We start from the raw sequence: 23,339 nt of genomic DNA, 5'->3' as shown, positions 1-23,339 counted from the left end.
TGTATCTGTGCAGACATGCTCATAAACATCAAAAAAACTTGTCCTATACTCTCATAAATGTGGAGGTTTAAAATGTCAATACATTTTAAAAATAAATCTCATGATTTGCAGACCTTCCTCATCTTTGAGCAGCTAAGGTTGACAACACTGTAAATAGCAGCTTCTGGGCAAAAACACAAAGCAAATTTTAAAACTTAATGCAGAATGACACAAAAGATAAATAAAGATGACCTTAAACTTCTGTCAAAAAGTTTATAAACAAGATAAGCCATTGAGGAGAAAGGTATCACATTTGAAATATCTGCTTACACCATAAAACAATCTTTCAGATCCACAAGGCAGATTAGCAAAGAATAGTAATACATTTCCACCATCTGTCCCAGTGCAATGAAAAGAGAAATATAAGATTTTGTCAACAGATCCAGAAGGAACTCCAACCTACAGTCTGCACAACAGGTGAAAGACAAGAATTTAAGTTTAGGCTGAGTCTTCAACAAAGTCATCAATCCATTATCATGACCAAAAGCTTCTTCCAGTCAAGTTCTCTTTGCAGCAAATCATTCCTGTTGACAGCTCATTTCCAGAATCAGTCCACCTGGAGCTCTAGGCTCTTCTTCTCTCAACCCAAACATTATCCCTAGCCAAACCCTAAATGAACCAAGTAGATTGCCCTCTTTCAAACCCACACTTCCTACATTATCTCTACTATGCCATCTTTGTGCAGACTGAGTGTACAGATTTCGTGAAGAAGCTGGGAAAGCCAACTGCAGCATGTCAGGCTCAGCTCCTTATTTCAATTGCCTCAGGATAATTACTTGTCATATACCTGGCATTGCCCTCTTCCTGGTACTTATACTGCCCTCTTCAGCAGATCTTATGTGTCTCCTTCAGTAGTCTTGTATGATTTAACTCTCCAAGTTTCAGTTTCCAGGCATGTCGGACCAGAAGATACCTGATGTACATCCAGGTGCTCAGAGAATTAGGTTTTAAGACAACAGGACAGGCTTAAAAGTTCATTTATATAAATAGCTCATCCTGAGAAGGTAGGCACAGGGAAAACCTGCACTGTGCAAGTCATTAATTAGATTTACAAGTCTTTCTTTAGAAAAATTCAAGACTTTTTTCTCTTTTATTTAGCATTGATTTGTTAATCATTACCATGCACCTAGACTGCATTTTCAGGACTTTTCCTTTGAATAAGGTAATTAAAAGGTATTTAGAAAATAAAAAAAAGATATTCTTAACAGAGATCTCTCTAGAAGCCTGAATTTTGACATGTTCATCACATACACAGAATAAAAATGTGCTTCCAGTTAAGTGCTTTCATCTACCATCTGCAATGAAGGATATGAAAGAAGGTGAAGGAGATATTACCTTCTCAGATGCAAAGCACTGATCATTCAGATGTTTACTTTAATTGGCAGTACCAAATCATGACCTTGAATCCCTAGAGAATTATATTTGAAATTGGTGTACTGGATCTATTTGAGACAGGGTTAATTTTCCTCACAGCAGCCTGTATGGTGCTGTATTTTTATTATGCACTTTAAGCAGTGTCAGTAATACACCCATGTTTTAGCTATTTCTGAGCAGTGCTTGCTCAAGGCTGCCTCTATTTCCCACTTTGCTCCCCCAGTGAGTAGGCTGGACAGCTGACCCAGATTGACCAATATGGTATTGCATGTCATGCTCAGAAATAAAAACTGAGGGGTGGATGGTTTAGGGAAGCTACTCATTGCTTGGAAACTGGCTGGGAATTAATTTGCCTGTGGGAGGCAGTGAGTGACTGCCTTTATATTACTAGATTGTTTTTCATTTCTTCTTACTCTAAGTTTTTTTTCTCTCTTTATGTCAACTCATGAGTTTTCTCACTTTTTGTCTTCATATTCTCTCCCCTGTCCCATTGTGGGAGCTAAGCTGACAGCCAAGGTCAAAACACTGTCATTGGGATGAATTTGAGTCAGGGGAAAACACAGTTCCTTCGCAATGTTCCTGCAATGATGCCTTTTGCCTTCAAAAGTCAGAAATTGTTAAAAACTAAACAAGCTCTGGTTTGCATGTTTCCACATGCACTTGTTGAATGCAGGAACATGACCTCAACTACTGTAGGAAACAGTCTCACACTGCATGGACTTGTGCACAACATGAATCCAAAGATGTGAGCTAATAGTATGTACTGTGTGCTTATCACAGGCTACTGTGGGTACAAGAAGTTGAAGAGAAACTTCAAAAATATTCCAGTTGTAGCACATGGGCCACTGTCTATGGTACATGTGTTGATGCTCGATAATAGGGGAACTCTGGCATGACCACATCTTTGGAAAAACAGGTTAAGTATCATGATTAGACCATGCCAACAACACATACCAGTGGAGTTCCTCTGGTGACAGTGCACCCACATGGTGTTGGTGGGGTTGTTTCTACTGCTGTCTTCACCCTGGGCTGTGTGGTGGGTCCAAGCAGGTCACATCGCCTGCCTGGCACAAGCAGAGGCCACAACCTCCACTGCACACTCCTTTGATACCTTGAAGTGTCCTGGGCACAAGTAGCCCATCTAGGAACACCTGCTGTGCATCTATGGCAGATGACAGTGCCCTGGCTGGAGGTACTGCTGGCTGAGCAGGTGCTGAGAAACAGCCAGAGGGGAGGCTGTGGTCACAGGGAGGATGGTGAGAGAGGACAGACCCCACAGAGGGGATGGGGCAGCTGTGCCTGGTGAAGCAGCCGCTCAGGAGGGCCAACAGAGATCCAGGGATGTTAGGTGTAGCATGGGAGGGAGCCAGGCACTGCAGGGAGGCAGCAAAGGCAAGTGCTGCATGGGGAGACAGAAATGAGGATAACAATGCCTGCAAGGACTATGGGAAAGGGATCCATGCTGATGGCTGGCACAGGATGCCATCAGGGTCCACACTCAGCCAGGGCCATGCAGTGACTCACCCCTGGACAGGTGATGACCCACACCAGCCAGAGAGAGCACTGAGCCATCAATGTCACCCTGTGCCAGCCCGGGACCCTGGGATCCCCAGAGGCGTGCCCTGGAGTCCCCATGTCACATTCTGTCCCCCACCAGGCAGCACTGGCTGAGAAGCACCAGCCCCATGGTGTAACCTGGCTCTGCTCTTGCAAGGATGTTTCTATTCATAGAGTAAGGAGAAGGAATTAAACATAAGGGCCACATGCAAGTGCTGGTTCTCCTGTGGTGCTGTAACAGGGGTTTACAGCCCAGCTCTGTAAAACCTGAGAAGAAGGGCCCCGGGCTCAGCTTGACAGTAAGGAAGGATGGGCTCATGCTGTCATCGCCATCATTGCACACAAAGAAGGTTTTGCTCCTTCTTCCACGCATGAGCTGCAGGACAAAAACAGGTCTGAATTTACTGACAGCTGGGTGCAGAGGCTCTTTAGCCCCTTTTACCTTGACTCTCAGTGCCTAAAGTGTTTCATTTAGGTGTCACTTTGTCTGTGACCGCAAATGACCGCGCAGAGCTCGGTGCTCTTCCCTTCTCCGCGGCCGATGCCTCTCATCAGACCAGCGCAGCAACAGCAGCATCTAGCGGCAGGTGGGCTGGCGGCTGCAGCGCAGCAGAAACCACCTCCCGGTGAAGGAAGGATAAACCAGGCACGAACAATCAAGGTTAGAAAGTAGCAAACAGAAAAACAATTTCTTCATTAATTTATATTTCAAAGTTTTATCATGTTTGAATGCATACATAACATATAAATAAATAAATAAATAAATATATATATAAAATAAACTAGTCTTAACTCGTTCTTTGCTTCACATGACTGACACTCATTACTTCAAACACCAATTGACAATATGTTTATATCCTATTTAGTATGCTTAGATTTTACACATCAGAAGCATAACAGCAGAATTTCAAGGGAAATTATAAATGCAATTATGGTTTTGTTAGGTACTCAGTCAGTGAACAGAGCTGTACAATAACACATTCAGTTCTCCTGCAAGGACAGGATTTTACCTTGTCTTTCCTATGCAAGTTTCAAAGCAATTCATTTTTTTTCCTCTTTTTCCCTTCTGGTACAAGTCCTGGGTTTTTCATGCCAAACAACCCTTGTTCAAGATAGATGATTTTTTAGTAAAAACATGCACTTAATCTATATCTCCTTGTTGCCATTGTACAGAGTCTGGCTGGGATGGAGTTAAGTTTCCTCACAGCAGCCCATATAGTTGTCTGGTTTAGATCTGTTATCAAACCAATGTTGACAACACAGGTATGTTTTAGCTATTGCTGAACAGTACTTGCACAGCACCAGAACATTCTTTGTTTCTCACTCTGACCCCACATTGATTAACCTTGGAGCGGGGCCAGGGGCTGGAAGAGGACACAGCAGGTTCATAGCTGACCCAAACTGACCAGAGGAATTTCCCATATCAGGAAATTTCATGCTCAGTGGTAAAAACCTGAGGGTAGTCTTTCCAAGGCAGCTGCTGCTGATGAAGTTGCTGGGCATCAGTCTGCTGGTAGGAAGTAGTGAACGATTGCCTTTGCCCCCCTTGGAGTTTTTTAGTTTGGTTTTTTTCCCTTACCCCTTTCTTTCACTTGTTAAACTGTCTTTATAATGACCCAGAAGGTCTTTCTTGCCTTTCCTCATTCAATTGTCTCTCTCTCACTGCTGGGGGCAGGGAGTGAGCATGTGTGATTGCTGGTCAGTGTAACCCACCACAACCAAGCTTCCTTTGCTTAATATCCTGTTTTAAATATGCACATTACACTGTGTCCAGAGCTACCCAGGGTGAAATTTCACATACTACTGTGATATTGCTTTGAAGTTTCCCAATTGTCACGAGTTAAACTATATACTAAAGGAAATACAGCATCGTTTTCCATACCTGGAACATTTCTTGTGTCTTGGCTTCTTCATGAACCCATCCCTGGACACTTCTTTGCCCTTGAATTGATCACTTACAAACCAAGTTTCCACCCACTGAGATCATCCCAAAACTCAGTCTGGGCTTGTGCTCCCCCAAGTCCATTCCTCATCCATGATGCTTTTTCCATGAAGAACATTTTTCATAGCTGAGAAGAACCACAGCAAAAGGGCACCTTTCCCCTCTATTCAGTTTCTGGTTAGAGAAAAACTGTCTTCAGCAGCAAGGTTCCTCCTGAAATCTGGTGTATGTAGACAATGCATATACAGAAGTCCAGTGCTTAAATCCTAAGGAGGATATAAAAAGAGTATGTTTATTCCTCTAATAGCAAATCATATTACTAACCCTGTCCAGATCTTGTGTAAATGCTGTTCTATACCCTGCACCTATATGTGTCACAAGGAGACTTAATTCATTTGCTAGGTCCTTTTATTTTTTTTTTTAATTCCTGTATCAACTATCACTCGTTCCAATGCTTTAGGACAGAATTACAGGTTCCAAAGAGGCTCACCACAAGGAGTTAGAATTTTCTCTGTGCTGTATCATTCCACAGGGAATGTGAAGAAACTGGGAACTCACTACAGTGAACACTTTTATTTTACAGGAAGCAAACAGAGTACAATTTGAAAATTGTCTTTGTCATGTACTGTGTTAATGTTGGAAAAAATAGGGGTAAAACATGAAGCAAAGGCTGTGAACAGATAAGGAAGTATAATCTCTCCTTGGAAGACTTCTTTTCATAGGTAATTTCTTATGGAGTACATGTTAATTTATTTTTCCCACTATCAGAAAACAATCTGTATGTGTTCAACAGTCAGTGTTTCTACTGACAATGTGTCAGCTTATCAAAGAGATGATTGCCCTAAATAAAATCTAAGTGGATGGCATATTTCATTTTCCCACCTATGCAAGCAAGATGGTAGAAGAAAGAAGAGAGAATTATTTCCTTCCTAAAACAGCATCATAGAGTTTTCCAGTCCTCTTTACTTGAATCACTCCAAAGCCAGCTGCCTCCAGGAGCTTGCTGTACTCTGCTGCTGTTCTCTCTTTCCCTTCTGTCTGCACCAACATATTCATCAAATACAGTTAGGTTTCTACAGGCCCACTTTTATCTTCATTCAGATTCAACCAGCAGCACTCCCCCACCTGGTGGAGAGAAGAGAAAGAAAATACACCCTAAGCAATGAAATATTGCATTAAGTCATATTTCAGCATCACAGAAGATAATGAAAGAGCCAAAGCACCAGAGCATGTCTTTGCTTGGCCATGTAGGTACTGACATCCCAGAGCTGAAGGGGGTGCTATCACTGGGATAGAAATTTCCCATTTTCCCCAGCTGAAATTGACAGGACCTTACTGGTTTTGCTCAGAAGATGACTGTGTAGGCAGTGCTTTCAAAACTCCTAGGGTTCAGTTTAATGCTTAATGGGATTTTTTCTATGATGTATACACTTGTCTAACAGCACAGTGTTATGGCACATATCTGATATTCCTTCTGAGAGCAGTTATTTTTAAAATAAAATACCACAAAAGATTAAAGTATTAATCCTTCTCAGAAAAATCTTTTAAAGAGCTCACACAATTTTCTCACAAAAAGGCACAAACATTGGTAGACATTAGATAACCACTCTGTTAGATTTCATTATCTTGTACAAAAATAAGCCAAAAAAATGGCAGCTGAACCTGAAGCACAAAGACAGTGCAGGGTCCCTCCCCCTGGAGATGGCTGAACCTCATCAGAGGCACGTATGGAGCCCTCACAGACAGACACGCAGACACAGAGTTCATGGGAGCAAAGAGACAAAGGCTGGTGAAAGAGAACTGTGTCACCTCCAGCCCAATGGTAACACTCTAAGTGGCCCCTGGCATCAAAACACTGGTAATCACAACCTTGGTATTTATAATGTGAAAGGAGTCACTGCAGACTAGCCTTCTCTGGCTTCCTCTTTCCAAGATGGGAAATTAAAAACAGAGCCACTAAACCAGGCACTGGGAAAGCAGTGATGGAGCCCACAAGGGAGCCATATGACTCTTATGAATCCTGGCAGTGCTCAGCAGCACTGGGACAGCAGTGAAAGAGGCTTCTGAGAGTCTCTCAATCTAATGGCACTGACTGAAAGGCAGAAGAGAAAATCTGGTGCCAGAAAAATGTATCAAACAGGCAAAAAGAGAAAAAAACACAGCTGACATGTACACAAGGGGATAAACCACCACTCACACAAATTAGATGGTAGAAAAAACACTGGGCTTCCTAAAGCTCTCATCACTCTCACATTCCCCCTTTTAACCCAACAGTAAAATGCTCCCTTTACGGTTTACAGGATTCTGACATATGTCCCGTTTTCCAATGTCATACCCATCATATATTATAGGAGTTATTTTTTTCTTTTCATAGTTTGAGAAAGACAGTTCAGAGGCTTGTTAGGAAGATCTATTGTCAGTCACATCCCAGGTCACAGACCTGCTTGGAAGGGAAAAAGTATAATGCAGCAAGAACATCTCTACCACATTTATCCACAGAGTTCTGGCCAGTCATTAATTTCAGCATTTCTATTCAGCATTAGATTAATTGGAAAACAGTTGTTTTTATATCCTTATATTGTGGAGCCCAAAATGCTCAAAGTGGGACTGCACCTACCCTGAGTATAGTGGGCTAACCACTTCTTTCCACAGCTCAGTTACACTGTGCTTCATACACCCAATGAGGCAGCTATCCATTTTGGCCACCACAGCAAAGTGGTGGTTCCTATTGAGCTTACAATCAACCAAAACCCCCAGATCCCTTCCTGCAGAGCTACACTCAAACCCCAGTACTCCAGGCAGGATGTACTACAAGTACATCCAGGATTACATAATCCCAAGTGCAGAATCTGGAATTTGTCCTTCTAAAATTTTATAAGGTTGGTGATTGTGCAGTGGTCTAATCTATCAAGATAACTCTGTAACTCCTCTCTACCCTCAAGGGAGTCAATGCTTCCCCCTACCTTAGCAACATAAGTTAGCATCATTGGCAAACAACTTGGTAACATCCATCAGAGGGAAGGCTCTTTTATCTTCAGTTAGAACGTGGCTGAGATTACTTCTCAAAAACATGACAAGAATGTGAAATTTGAAATCACTATAGATTGTTAATGAGGAACATTCAAACCAAAATTGAATAGAGGAATTTTATGCAAATGCACATACACACAGGAAAACAGCATCAGCAAACATCAAGGAAATTGAAACTGCTCCCTGTCTGCCTTAATGATATGCTGTCTGGGAAACAGTCATTATAAGACACTCTGTATTCACAGTCCCTTCCATCTGAAGGGACATAATATACAAATGTTATCAAACTTAGCCATCTGCATGGCAAATGAGGAAAGGGAAGAAAATAGGTGAAAAATCTTGTACTTTGCATGGTATAACAGAGGGGGGAAAAGGCAATTGAAGTCAGCCCTTTGTTTCTCAAACTTCAAAAACTAAAAGTTGGAAGAAATCTCACCATAGAAGAAACCTTCCACATTTAAAGCAGGCAACAACAAGCCCTCATGTATAAACCACTATGTTTTTAAACCTTCATGCAGAGACAAGGTCTACTCAACCAAGCCTCCAAAGGTGAGTGGGGTCTCAATAAATGTTAGGTCCATCCTGAGGGCCAGATCTGCCTTAGTTGTTTACCGGTTTATTTTTTTCCTTTAGACTTCTATCATGCTTGTTCAAGTTCAAAGTCAGTTTACATTAAGATGCTTTATTATGAACTTTTTATTCTCAGAGAAAAATGTCCCTGAGCATTTCAGTTTTAGACATCTATATAAGACTGAGTTATATTTATTACCTTGGGGACTAAAAATCCACTGATGTATTGCACAATGATTTGAGAATAGTCAAGGTCTTCTGTCAAATTCATCTTTCTGGACCAAGACACAGATTTCCTGGCTGTCTTAATTTAAATAAGCTTCTTTCTACCAGACACAGAGTACAGCATCTGATCCACATAATCTTATTGCTTCTGAGAAACCCACTGGTTACAAAACATGTTATTTGTCTTTGATGTGTTCTTCTATCAGGTTCAGCTTTTTCCTTCCATCATCAAGTATAAGGCTAAAGAAGCAGTGTGGATTAAAGCTTGTACTGTCAGTTCATCAGTCAGCAGCACGCTGGCATCTCAGAAGCACTTGAAAGCTTGTAACAAGGAAAACAGGAATCAGAACAGAAGAATATCAAGAACCTGAACTCAGCATGATGAACCAGAGTTCATAAACCAAAGCAGAATATTACTTTAAGCTTGTTCAAAAGCATAGATTCTCCACTGAACTGGCTTTTGGTGTGAGAAGGCTTCACAAAAAGAAACAGAACATAGCAAGGGATAGAATGTAATATGAAGAAAACCTTAATTGATCTGTCATGGAGCTCGGCCAGACAGGTGTGGGGAACAGCAGTTTGCAAAACATGATCAGTACATTTTCCCTCGCCTTTTCTCTATTTCACCAGGCTGGTTCCTCCCCTACCCACCTTGATTCCTCCATTTGCCTGCTTTTGGCCCTTTCTCTAAACACTCCAAGTTTCCTACAAGTCCCACAGCAATTACCACAAGCCCACTTTAACTTCCCATGATGTTTTCACTCTGATAAGCCCTTTGATTATTTTGTTTCTGCCCTTCTTCACAGCTAAAAATATTTGGCTGAACTTCTTCATGGCTTTGAGGGCTTCCTTCACTAAGGGGACAGGGAGTTCTAAGATTTGTCACTGTGCTTCTCACTGCCTGTTTGCCAGCTTTTGTACTTAGATGTGGTTGATTACTGCCTTTGTCTCTTGCCTTTGTCTGTGAGGCTGAAGAGCCCTTAACAACCTGTCTCAAAACTCAGGTACCCTCACATAGATTTCTTAATATTCTTAACATTCAAAATGTCATAAGAGATACCAGTCAGAAACAGTATCTGTTTCCCAGCTTCAAATACAACATGGTCTCCTGCGTTACCAAAATACTAGGCCTAAACATACAAAAGTCAGAGCAAATTCCAAACTCTAGAAAAACGTACAACTCCTCATTCTGGAGAACATAGGCCAGAATCTGTGAAGCTTGCATTTAACAAGACATCATTTTTAATTTTTGCATGTTTTTAATAAGCATTGAGAGGTGAACAGTTTTGTCAAGCCATGGCATCCTTAGCATTCCTATCACAGCCTGGAACTGCAGTCTTCCTTTTATACTATAAATGCTGAAAGAAGAAATCAGCAAGGCATAACACAGGCACTGCTTCATTCATCACACAGAAAGTTTATATGTTTAAGAGTGTATTCCATTTCAACAAAGCATTACCTGTTTTAAAGGTACAAGACACAGCACTGAACAAAGACTTTATACGTATCCTTCTGACAGCATGAGTCTTAAGTCATTCTCAAGCCTCATACTGAGATATTGGGGAAAAAACCAATAAATTTTAGGTGCTTTTAGTCAGCCCCTGACAGCCTGATTGCACCAATATGTAACATAAAGACCTATTTGCTATTTAAAGGGATCTGTTTCACCCTGTAACAATTAAATTGCTTTTAGCAAGCCTGGACGTGTACTGCACCCTTTCAGAAGCTGCATGGTGTGAGAACACCCAGTTCTGAAAAGGCCACTCTACTGGCAGCCTTTCAGAAGACATTGTGCTTAGGGAGTCACTGTCTTGGACAGGCCACGTCTGCTCTGAGGGCCTGAGAAACTCATGTGTTATTAAGGTAATCTGTAATCCATAAAATATGTGGGAAAGGTAAGCTGCATGTGGACCAAGGAATGGAATGCATTGATTCTGAGCAGGAGCTTTTTGTTCATGCAGGAGTCAGTGCTGCCCATGGCAGCTGCCATGCTGCGTGCCCGGGGAGGCCTCAGGCCTGGGCTGTGCCGCAAACATCCCACAGCCCAGGGGGCAGCTCCTGCTCCCACACCACCATCACAGCCTTGCCTTTAACAATGCAGCAACAAGCTCTTCAGAGAACAGCCTCTTTCTTGTAAGAAAATTGAAACCAAAACAACCCAAAATGAGGCATTTCCTTCCAGGGACAGTGTCTGTACAATTTACTGGGGGAAAATCCAACAGGGCTCCTTCCACTGCTGGATGGAGCATGGACAGATGTGCCTGGCATCTGAAGAAACATCAGGATTTACTTGCTATCTATCTGCCTCTTCTTTCTCATTACCACAGCTGTTTTATCAAGCCATTTGTTGCAGGCCTTCCTTATTGAGTTCCAGACAGCACCCCTGCCTTCAGTGTAGAGCATTCTCCATAACCCTGAGAGATCTTCCTTCAAAACGTTGCATTTGTTCAAAATGTTGCTTCATTCAAAATGTTGAAGCTACACTAAGCTTAGCTACACTAAGCTAGTCTGCAATAAGGCTTTTTGGAGGGCTAAAGCATTAGAAGGGAGAACTGTGGAGAATTTTGGAGGAAAAACCCACACATTTATAGAAGCACACACGGCTTAGGACAGCCTGTGGACAGGTCCCTGGTTCCTCAGGGGTTCTCTGGAGCAGGTCAGTGAAAGAAGGGAAAGCTGAACCTTGGAGCCAGCAGGGAGCCTGGAGTGTGGGTCCCACTGTCCCACAGTGGCTCTACAGCCACAGATCCCATGGGACAATTTCCCACCCTTCTGCCCTCCATTTGAGGTCTCCTTTGGCAGGATGTTTCTAGGGAGCATTCAGCCCCCAGCCCGTGCCTGATCCTGCTGCACTGGGGCTGTTTGTCTTTCTAAGCAGGGGTTTATTACTCTGTGCCTCTCCTGCTTTTTTCTTGCTTAGTTGCTGTTTCTTTTGTTATAATTGAAGCAGTATTTTCCTAGTGCTCAAGTCTGTGCTTCTTCAATGACCCACAACTATCAGCAAGTTCTGAAAAGCAGCAGCCACCATCTTCCAGTTAGTACATTAAGATGGCAAATTTCCTGGCTTTTCCTGCCCTCTGCTGTTTCCTTAATTCCCAGGCTATCAGGCCAAGGCCCTGCTGGAAGTTTCTGTCCTCCCAGACAGAGCAGCCTGGGGAGCAGCTGACTTCACTCAGCCCAGCCAAGCACAGCCAGTCTCAGCTGTTTCCTGCTGTTTCCTGCCCAGGGCATTCTTCTGCTTGGGGCTGATTCCCTCCAGCTGTGGCCAGCTTTCATTCATTACTCCCAAGCCATACTGGAGCTAGAAAATGTATCTCAGTCTATATAGCAAAAAACTTTGTGGAAGGGGGAAAGAACTCTATTGGCAGAGCCATCTGCTTTAAACAGAAAACCTCTCACTGCAGCACCATGAAAGGGCATGAACTTGAGAACAGCTTTCACTACCAAAAACAAGTAACTTGGAAACCTCCACCTTCCTTCCTTTCTTCTGGCACAAGTTTTTTGAAAGTTAACGTATCCAAGAACAAGCAAAAAACAAGGACAAGAGACTTTATATATAGCAAGGTGTCATCAGAAATGTCTGTTGGAACACGGAAACCGTAGAACAAACAGGGTTTTAATTTGCCTGCGTGTAGCAAAGCACTTATTTCAGGCTCTCTTCACAGTATTTGTCATTTAGAAGAAAAACAAAAAAAAACCAACTCCCCAAAATCCAACATTCCAATCATGCAACCTGTCCCACCATGTCTTTGTAACTGCATTATTAAAGCCTTATGTCTCCTATGTGTACTGAGGCTACTTTCTCCCTGTCCTTCTCCTACAGTCACATGAGTGAGAGGCTCCTGTAGATGGCTACTGAGTGAACTATATCAATCTCCTCTAGTATCCAGCTTAATGGGCAAATTACTGTTCCAGAAAAAAACTGCAGAGTGAATTTTAGTGACTTTTCCAAATATTTCTCACTTCAGTAATGTATTATTCTGCTTCCAAGAACTGCATGGGTAATGGCAGACTGTGTTTGATGAAATGATTTAAAGAAATGGCAGGAGGCATGCAGTGAAGACAACCCAAGTACATAACAAAACGACTTCACAGCATCTTCTTCCTACCTGTCTTGTAATAAGAATCCCTGGGCTTCAACCAGTCACTAAAGTACAACACTTTTTCATAATTTAAATCAAAGTCTAAAGGAAATAAATAATTAATATATTTTTTCATGCAAAACTCCCCAAGGCTCAGACACAATTTCTCCTGGAACTCTGAAAAGACCATAAGGAGACATAATTTGGTCTGGTTTTATTATATCAATATTTCAGGAATAAAAATGCAGGCACAAAAGCTCAGTACAGGGATTAGTTTTGTTTTGCAGGAACTCAAGTACAAATTCAGCTCTGCTTTTGTCAGATACAGTGTTAAAAATCAGAAAGACTGATACAAGCTGAAGCAGACACACTACACATTTCTTTTGTGGATTGTTTCTTGTGGAACAGGTGCTAGTTTCTTTCTTTTCCTCCCAGATCCAAAGGCAAGCCAAGCCAGGCTTCCAGATTTGTAATACATGCATGTTGAAGATCTGTTATTAGTGAGTCTTTTGACAATGTATCAGCTTACAAAAAAGCTGGCAGCCTTAACTAGAAGCTAAGCTGATCATTGCCCACTAAGAAGAATAGCACATTCCTCAGCCTTTTCTGTTTTGTTACATACATAAAACATGTACTACTATTTCCTTCCTAAAACGGCATCATAGAGTTTTCCAGTCCTCTTTACTTGAATCACTCCAAAGCCAGCTGCCTCCAGGAGCTTGCTGTACTCTGCTGCTGTTCTCTCTTTCCCTTCTGTCTGCACCAACATATTCATCGAATACAGCTGGGTTTCTACAGGCCCGCTTTTATCTTCATTCAGAAGGGATTCAACCAGCAGCACTCCCCCACCTGGTGGAGAGAAGAGAAAGAAAACACAGCCTGAGCAATGAAAAGGTGAGCTATTTTTGAGCTGTTACTAGGACAGATCCTAACCTTTCAGGAAGAAGCAGTCTCCACATTAAGTCACATTTCAGCATCACAGAAGACAATGAAAGAGCCAAAGCATCAGAGCATATCTTTGCTCAGCTCTGCTGGTACTGACATCCCAGAGCTGAAGGAGGTGCTATGGCTGGGATGGAAATTTCCCATTTTCCCCAGCTGAAATTAACAGGACCTTACTGATTTTTCTTTGTAGACAGTGCTTTTGAAACACTGAGGCTTCATTGTGATACTTAATGGGATTTTTTGCTGTGATATATACACCTATCTAAACAATAGTAAGAGTCTCTCTGCTCTTCAAGAGTTCACACCTACCAGGTTTGCAAGCTTTGTAGACTTTTGCCAGAAGTTGTTTGCATTTTTCATCATCCCAATCATGCAGTATCTTGGATAAAATATACAGTTCAGCTTCAGGTATTGAATCATTAAAGAAGTCTCCTGTAAAGCAAGAATACATGCGTTATACAAATCCCCACAACACGGAGAGCTGAGTTATACAAATATTTTCAGTTCTGTTTAATTCCAGGCTTGCAATGTCCTTCAGACAAATCAGATAGCAATGGAGGTACCAGGCGAAAGTCCTCTGTTGCACTGCATAGGGAATTTTGCTCTTGATCAGTCTCAAAAAGATTTAAAACATTTAAAGGCAATAACTCATCCTGAAACAGACTGATGCACAGGAAAGCATTTCAGTTTAGGTTTTCTCCAACGACAGAAATTCAATTTCATACTGCACTAAGGACATAGGTTCACACAGTTCCTGTCATGAGAAAGAAGGAAAGAATATTGCCTTCTCTAAGAAAGTTTTCAAAGAGAAAACTTCGGTAATCACAGAATTACTTCATAAATCCATAGGTAAAAATACCCATCTCTCACCTCCTAGCACTAGCTTTGTTATTCCTTTTGTTTAGCACCTGCTGTACTGCATTCAGATTTTTTTTCTCAGCATTTTACTTTGTCATTTCTTCTCCCATTTTGTTGCATCTCTGTTTTTATATGCTCCCTTCCCTCCTCAAGCTCCTTTTCTGTCTCTCAGCTTTGAACAATTTTAACCACTTTCCAGCACTTTGAAGACTTTTGTAAACATTAAAAATGAGATCTCCCTATACTCATTTTCCTCATACATAGTACAAAGACTATGCAGGATCAGTGGTCTGGGCAAGAGGAATAGGAGCTAGCTCACTCACTTTCATGCTCTAAAATATCTTAGGACTTGAAGATCAATCAGTTGTGACCAGAGAAGGAAAAACCCATGTTCAAAGCAGACCTGGCATCCCTCACATCTGCCAAGAGGGTCCCACCGGAGAAAAGGGGAGTGTTAGGAAAATTAATAACAAAGCATAGCAGATTTCAAAATTGCATTATGCTTTTTTTTTTTGCTAATGTACCCTTTTTCTTAAGAAATGAAATAGTTCTCTTCAGGAATTAATGTTGCTGAATAACGGAGTTGTGTCTCTGACAGCTGCTGGTAGACAACTGGGACAGCTGCAGAGCTGGACTGGGGAGGCTGCAGCCTGACACACCGTCCCCATAAGGAGCAGCTGGAGTCCTGAGCCTCCAGTATGACACCTCTGAGCAGAGCCAGGGCTCTGGAGCAACAGCTGTGACAACACCACACCACTGTCCCCACCTACCTTCGTGGAAAGTGATCTGACGCTCCTCTGGGGAAACAAACTGTTCTTTGGCCACCTGCACAACTTCGGGCAGGTCATAAATTGTGACAGTAGAATTTGGATACAAAGAAACACACTCTTGGGCCAAAGCTCCTCCACCTCCTTTGGACACAGGAAAAGAAGGTCAGTACTGACACAAACCCAACCTGTTCAGTGATGTTGCAGTATGATGCAATATCCTGTTTCAGCTATCCCAGTTCCTCCCTCAGGTGTGCCAACAACAACCTCTCCCTTCCCCGCCCCCTTGCTGAGTGCTGTCCGTCAATCTTAATATTCCAGCAAGGGAGTCGTGTGATTGGCAAAGTTCAAAAGATGCTTCTCAGCCCTGGGGTCATTGGACTATCCAGGTGTCACTCATCCCCTGAGACTCTTCCCCTCCCACCTGGTTGGTGGCATACCTACCCCTTCCCTCCTCCCCCCTCTCCCTGAGCTTAAAAGACACGGGACCACGCTGTTTGGGGTTCTGTTGGAGCTGTTACAACATTGAGATGGCTGTGTGCCTGGAATAAAGCTCTGGATCGACCCTCCAGCAGGACCTGTCTCCTTTTCCTTCACCCTCGCCTAAAGCCTTTCCACCAGAGGTAAAACTGAGTTCCTGCTTGCCTGGACTTGTCCCAAGAGCCAGCTGCAGCATCCAGCTAGCCAGGGGTGTCTCTGGGGTGAGACCACCACAGCTGCCGCCCTTGGTCCAGCAGCAAGGCCAGCCGAGCCCAGGCACATTCCATCCGGTAATATTGGGATCATATTGCAATACAGTGCCCCCCCCATGAAAGTATACAGGCAATGGTGCACTCAGCATCATGGAAGCTGGCAGTGTACATTTGACCCCTTGAGACACCTCTTCCCATGTGTTGCTGGGTGGGAAGGGGAGGGGCAGGAGAAGTCACTGTCTCCATGTGTTCTGCAGGAAGGTCTGGGGCCTGCAGCGCCCAGGCATGTGGGGTCAGCCCCTGCCCTTACCACTTTTATACTCCCTCCTAGCTAGACCAGCTGCAAGTGCTGGAAGGTGAAAAGTGAAAAACAGTCACTAAACCAGGCTCTGGGGAAGAAGTGAGGGAGGCCAGGAGGGAGCCTGGCTTGTCCTGTGAATCCTGGCAGCACTCAGCAGTGCTGGGACAGTAGGGTGCTGCAGGATAAGAGGCTGTAGGCAGTACCTCAACAACAGTGACTGTGGGGGAAGAAGGAAAGAGTCTGGCACTGGAAGAATGCATCAAGCAAGGCAGGAAAAATGCTAAAGCTGCCACATCCACAAGGGGATGAGTGACTGCTTACATAAATCAGAAAAAAGCATTCAGCTTCCTAATGCTCTCATCACTGTCACTTTTCTGTTTTTAACCCAACCAAATCAGTAAAATTCTCCTTATATTGCTATGTCCTACTTTCCATTGTTTTGCCCATCATATAACATAGGAGTTGTTTTCCTCTGCAGAGCTTATAAAAGATAGTTCAGAGGCTTGTTAAAGAAGATCTTCTGACACTCACCTCCCAGGTCATAGATCTGCCTGAAAGGGGAAAGGTCAAATGCAGCAAGGACATCTCTGCCACATATACTCCATACTGAGTTCTGGCCAGCCATGAATTTTAGCATTTCTTCATCTGATCTAGCAAGGCAAACAGAGACAGCACAGAGAGAGTGTTCCTTACCACATCCTCAGACATTCCTATAATATAACTGCTGCTACATGTTTTAGCTTAAACAAAAATCTCTGGTTTTATTGACACAGAATAGGTCCTCTTTGTGTGTAAATCTACCATGAATATTACTGTATCAGGAGTATACAGCTATGAATTCATGCATTTAAATAGGGAATTAAGACTAGTGAAATCCAACAGTGTATTATGCTGCTCATTCTCAGAATTTCAAAGGGACTTTTTTTTTCCTTCAACTACCATTTCCTTTGTCAGAGATCTGTGATGTTTTTCAGGTTAGGAAAATATATACTTCTATTCAAAATATCAGACAGTGTCCCACTAATTGATATTGTTGAGAAGTAAAAACATTGCATGACGCTGATGAGAGGAATTCTCACCTCATCATATTTAATTGTCCTGAGTCATAATTAAAAACATTAGTTTTATCCACAACAAGAAGAATAAAATTTCTATAAATATTCTAATGATTACCTGTACATTGCTCCAAAAGGGTCTTTAGATGAAACACCAAAAGCTCTTTCATATTGGTTTCTTCCTTCTCTAAAATAGCAATTGAAAAAGCCTATGAGAGTGCTGATATATTTCTCAACCTCTCACAAGAATGACTGGTTCTTTTCAAGGTCAGGGTGGGATGGCACTTTGAGCAATCTGATCTAGTGAATGGTATCCATGGTAGAAAGGTTGGAACTAGATAATCTTTAGAGCCTCTTCCAACCCAAACCATTCCACGATTCTGTGACTTAGGGGAGCACACCTGAGGTAAAGGTACAAGACTGATGCAATCATCACCATCATCTACACCATGTTTGGTCATCAGTTGCATGGACTGGAACAAGTGAGACTCCAGACTCATATTAAACTGCCCCTATAAGCCTTTGCAACAGAAGGACCCTTAGCCACCACTACTCATTATTTACTTTATTGATGCCACATCCAGTAAGATCCATTGTAATGATAAAGTTTGTAATGATAAATGCTTTACTGAAGGTGATACATAAAGAAATCCGATTTCTAGATCATCTCTACAATGATGATCTCTACAGGGAAAAGGAAAACAAGAACATACACAAATGGAAAACGGGGGGAGATGGCACACATATGGCCATGTTAACAGCTGAATTATCTGTTGCTTTTAATTTCTGAGAACCAGCCAGCATCTTTACTGAGCTCTTCCCCAGTAACACAACACTCAGAGCAGTGACACAGATGCTGCAAAGCACCAGACAGCACACAGCACTCCCCCTTACCTCACAGCATCAGCCAGGTACTGCCAGCACAAGTAGACCGTGTTGGAATAATACATCATAATGTGATACTGAGACTTTGGACTTGATTTTGTAAGGTAGACGTTGGAAATTTCTGTGTTTCTGTAGAGGGCTAAAGGGTAAAATAAATGTATTTACTAACATATATGATATATCACCTTGCCAAATCTGTTGTACAGCTTGGTGTTTATCACCAGAAGATGTCTATACAGCCACATTACTTCTACAACCAAAGCCTTCCACTGCAATGAGCGGTGGATGAGGGCTGCTGAAATCTGTGTTGCCTCATTCCATCTAGGTAAACACCATCTTCCTATGCTTAACTCCAGCACCAAACATTTCTTTCAAGGAGAGCAAAAAAAACCACCTTAAAAATGTTATCATTTACATATAGGCTTCTGCTCTCAGAGGAAGCTTTTGGTGTGCTCTATTTTAGTGAGAACTCTTTGCAGACAAGTCTTCTTTCTGATCAACAAGGTCAGCAGGTGGGGGGAAGTCCCCAAAACCTACCCTCCCTCAGTTCACTAGGACAGGACCTTCTGCAAACAGTATACTTAAAGGACTCCCAGAAATCTCCCCCACTCCCTCCAATGCATCTGCAGTGGCATCACTCACCCACAGGACTTGCATACCAAAGGAATATAAAAGATAGATCCTGCTCTCCCCAGACTCATTGGGCAACAACTATAATCCCTAAAGCAGAGCATGCCAACCCAAGGCAGAGCAGGGGACATAACTTGTGAGACTCTAGCTGGTCCTGACCAGCTGTCTGATGGCTAGAGATCCTTTCTTTCCAAATGGATTCCATGTTTCTGACATAAGGAAAACTTTTATCACCTCTCAGTTCTGATGAAGAACCTAACAAAATAGTTCACATAATGGTAAAAATCCTATGAAAAACAAAACCTGTTTTAAATCATGCTGTTCCCATCTACTCTGGCATTTTATTTTAAGTTTAAAATCCTGCCTATACCCCAGAGATTTCTTGAGACAAGCTCCACAGAGCTTGTGGAGCTATCCTAAATATCTTCTCCAAAGTCACATGAGGCGCTTGTACAAAGACATTTAGGGATATAGATCCCTGTGCCTGTGTTTCATTTTATACTAGTGATCCTGCTGACATTTGCCTCCTCTTTCAGCTGAAGAGTTAATCCTAAGAGCGATTCTTTCCTTCTTACAGCTACATTAACTGACTTAACATTTGGTATCACCTTTGCCCACACATCTTACCTCACTTTCAAAACCATCAGAGGTTTAAATCTTGCAATTTATTTCCATTCCTCTGCCTTTATTACCTCCTTCTTGTGTCATGTCTACTGCCAAGAGCTTCAATCCCACACAGGCATCCAGCAGTCTTCTCATCCCCATGGTGCTGGCACCCAGACCTGCAGCAATGGCATCTGAAGACAGAGGCTTTCCTGACTCCAGAAGAAGATCAAACACCCCCAACTCACAGGCAGTGAACATAACCTGGGAGTAGGGAAAGATGGGAGTGAGGAGTTAGGTGAAAGCACAAAGCTTACTGCATTTCACAAGCTGCTTAACTAGGGGAAATATAAATTTAATAATATTTATTTCAGATAAACTTGTATTTCATATAAACAAGTCCAATTATTAAATTGTACTTTATCTGAGCACCGATATAACATACTATGCACGTAATGCACTCATTAGTCTTATATTTTTTCTTTTCCAGTGAAGCCAGCCAATGCTTTTTGGCTTCCAAAAGTCCACATTTAGAGACCAGATTTTGTGTGTAAATGTCCCTGCCTCTTCCTTAGTTTAGAAACACTTTCTCACAATCTCCTAGAAAGAACAAAGGCAAGTCTGGGTGTGGGTGCTTGTTGTCTGTTTATATTTAACGAAGGATCTAGCACATGCTTCAGTGAATCCTGGAGACTCTCTCATGGCTTGCAACAGGGGGAATATCCCATTTTATGGACCTTCTTTTCAGGGACTGACGTGAAGGACTACAGTGATTTTCCAGAAGCAGGGAGGTTCCTCTCATCCAGAAAAACTGGTTCATTTAACTGAACGAAACTGCCCAGTCTTTCCATAGAGTTGTGCAACTTTTCCAGCAACATTTGTCAACTTTAAGACCAACATAGCTAACCATACAAGAACCAACCATCTTTCTTTAGCAATACACAGTCAACCTTACAAGTATGAGCCTATTACTCTGGTCACATAGACACTCCTGAAACAGTAACAAAGATATCAATTTAACTGACTGCCTGTATCTACAATTATTTGAGCTACAATGATTCCTGTACAATGAAGCTCCTTTTACCCTGAGTAAGAACATGGCTTAACACGGCCAAAGTTGAAGCTGTTTCTCTAGAACATAGTACTAACAGTGTTAATTTGGAAAGCACTGGGCACCTCTTTTTCTCACAAAGTGATTTTTCATTATCTATTTTTCCTCTCTTTATTGTCAGCTCTGCCTTTCAGGAGCTTAAGGTGCAGCGGTTTTTGCAAAACCCAAAGAGCATTCCTTCTGTTACCATGTTGGCCAGGGGATCAGCAAGGGACAATAGGAAAAGTTGACTAGTAAATGAGGAAAAAATCATCCATTGCACTGGGTATTATAATTTTATGTTCATGTACTTAAGCAAATAACATCAGCAAACAATAAGAAGAGTATAATTACTAGTTTTGCCTTTGTGCCTTAAAAATATCTTTGGAAAAACAGTCATTATAGCAGTGCTTTCACCTCTTCCAAAGACTTACATTCAGGATCTAAAGAGAAGTCCCTAATATTTCTTTCTGCATACTCTTTCTAAAAATTATATTTCTTACCTTTGAGATTAAAAATCCATTGCTGTATTGCACGATGATTTGAGGATAGTCAAGGTCTTCTGTGGAACCCATCTTCCTTCTGGACTGAGACACAGATTTCCTGGCTCTCTTAATTTAAATAAGCTTCTTTTTACCAAACACAAAGCACACCAGCTGATCCACATAATCTTATTGCTTCTGAGAAACACACTGGTTACAAAACACGCTAGCTGAATTATTTGGCTTTGATGGGTCTTTCTACCTGCTTCAACTGTTCCTTTGGATCTTCCATCATCAAGTATAAGGCTAAAGAAGCAGTGTGGATTAAAGCTTGTATTGTCAGTTCATCCGTCAGCACCATGCTGGTACCTCAGAAGCCCTTGAAAGCTTGTAACAAGGAAAACAGGAATCAGAACAGAAGAATACCAAGAACCTGAACTCAGTGCAATGCACCAGCATTCATAAACCAAAGCAGAATCTTACCTGGGACTTGAAACTTGCTGTGGGCACAGTCCAGGGGACCCTGGGCTGGCAGTAGGGTATGCCTCATCCCAAAGTGCAGAAGCAGCAAGTCCAAAGAGAAGCTGTAAGAATCTGTTGCTGTTTTCTTACTGTGATTAGTTTGCTCTGATGATGATCACTCAGATGAAGCCTATGAGGAATTAAATCTACATTTTTTACTTTTCTGTACTATGCAGGTCCTCCCACCCACCCTGATACCAGCTTAGAAAGGAATACCTGGAGCTCCTCAGCAGGGGTGTCCTACTTGTGCTTTACCATGTTTTGACAGAGCAGCATGCCGAGGGATGACAATTTTACATTTTCCAGCTGATTACTACAGTTTTCTTCCCCTTCTCTGCAAAACAAATCATGGGCAGCAGAAGGCCCTTGGGAAGAAACAATGAAATGACTGCAAAGCGCAACATGGGGCATGGATTTCATCTTCACACAGGACATATCTCATAGGTTTTCATCAGAAAATTAAACCCCTGGATTACTTTCCTGAAATCTTGCTGCCCCATTTCTCTGTCTCTGACATCTTGCCCATCTCACTTCGGGGTAGATGTGGCAACACTCAGGTGAGAAAAGATCCTTTCCATCAAGGAAAAGACTCAGATTTTATATCACACATTTAGTGACCCTTCAGGAAACAATGTTAAATTAAACCTTATTTAGGTAGTACACTGAAGGAAAAATGTGACAAACCAGCATTTTTTCAGTGGCAGCTTTCTCCATGCTTCAGATTCCACTGTATAATCTTTGCATCTGTACTTTCTAACTAAATTATAATTGCACATCACCAGCCAAAGATAACTATTGTTAGACAAAAAAAAAAAAATAGGAAGTTGTATGAAAATAAAAAAAATTTCTAAATGCCAAATCTACGTGCTTCTGAGAAACTGGTGCAATTTCATGAGAGCTTAATGATTTCCCACTGCTGGGAACATAACAGCTATTCAGCCCCATAAATGCACTTCACTTAAGGCAAAGTTATATGGTACATGAGTCTCCACTAATAAAATGACCACACAGTTGATTAAATACACTTGAAGTTCTTTTTCAATTATAACTAAATCTTTCTGTTGAGGATACCAGTTACAATCATCTAATGGGATTACTAGAAGTGAGATGTAGGGGAGGAGACTTGCAGATAACCCACACCAGATTGAAAAAAGCCACATGCAGAAGCTATTTCCAAGTAAATTGTTAGTGAGGCTTAGAGTTTAAGCTCCTTTTAAGCTAGAAATGCATTCATGAAGATGAAATTGCAATGGCTTGCTTTCTATGAAAACCCTATCAAGATTTCTCTCATAGGGCTTAGACCACATGCAGGCTCAACCCTTATTTTACCACCACAGTTCTATTTCAGTGATGCATTTTTCTTTGCCTAAATGACTCACTACAGCCAAATGCTACACAAAAACCAATTATGTCATTTTTGCATAACATTTGAAAGTAAGAAATTATATATGAACAAAGGAGATTTAGTTAAATGAATGTGCCTGCCAGTGAAAAATGGCAGATGACACAATCTTCTCACACAAAACCTTCCTTATAAGCAAAAACTAAAAATCCCAGGGATGTGACCACGATGAGTTCCAATAATGCCAGTAGGAAGCAACTGTGCCTTGCTATCATGACTAAGTGTCTAAGTATACCCAGTTTATAACACATGCCCTGGAAGTGCCCTAAGGTAATAGTTTATGGTCTT

General features: G+C 41.9%; 1 protein-coding gene across 1 annotated transcript; it reads right to left on the bottom strand.

Moving 5' to 3' along the window:
* Nucleotides 1–13,456: 13,456 nt before the first annotated feature.
* ASMT (acetylserotonin O-methyltransferase) lies at nucleotides 13,457–21,220 on the bottom strand. The gene is made up of 7 exons (XM_030953999.1): nucleotides 21,149–21,220; nucleotides 19,645–19,819; nucleotides 18,332–18,461; nucleotides 17,556–17,624; nucleotides 16,914–17,032; nucleotides 14,074–14,196; nucleotides 13,457–13,668 (listed from the first exon to the last, which is right to left on the bottom strand). Exons 1-7 carry the CDS (start codon nucleotides 21,218–21,220, stop codon nucleotides 13,457–13,459), a joined length of 900 nt encoding a protein of 299 aa, XP_030809859.1.
* Between the last annotated feature and the right edge of the window lie 2,119 nt (nucleotides 21,221–23,339).

Source organism: Camarhynchus parvulus, chromosome 1 (genome assembly GCF_901933205.1).
Source record: "Camarhynchus parvulus chromosome 1, STF_HiC, whole genome shotgun sequence".
In the NCBI taxonomy this organism is placed as follows: Eukaryota; Metazoa; Chordata; class Aves; order Passeriformes; family Thraupidae; genus Camarhynchus; species Camarhynchus parvulus.
This window is presented reverse-complemented; position numbering and strand designations above follow the sequence as displayed.

Coding starts and splice junctions, on each gene's coding strand:
- ASMT (XM_030953999.1), bottom strand. CDS start 21,220: ATGGGTTCCACAGAAGACCTTGACTATCCTCAAATCATCGTGCAATAC. Junction 17,625..18,331: donor TACCTGGCTGATGCTGTGAG/GTAAGGGGGAGT, acceptor TTGCTATTTTAG/AGAAGGAAGAAACCAATATG. Junction 14,197..16,913: donor GCAGATCTATGACCTGGGAG/GTGAGTGTCAGA, acceptor CTTGCTTTACAG/GAGACTTCTTTAATGATTCA.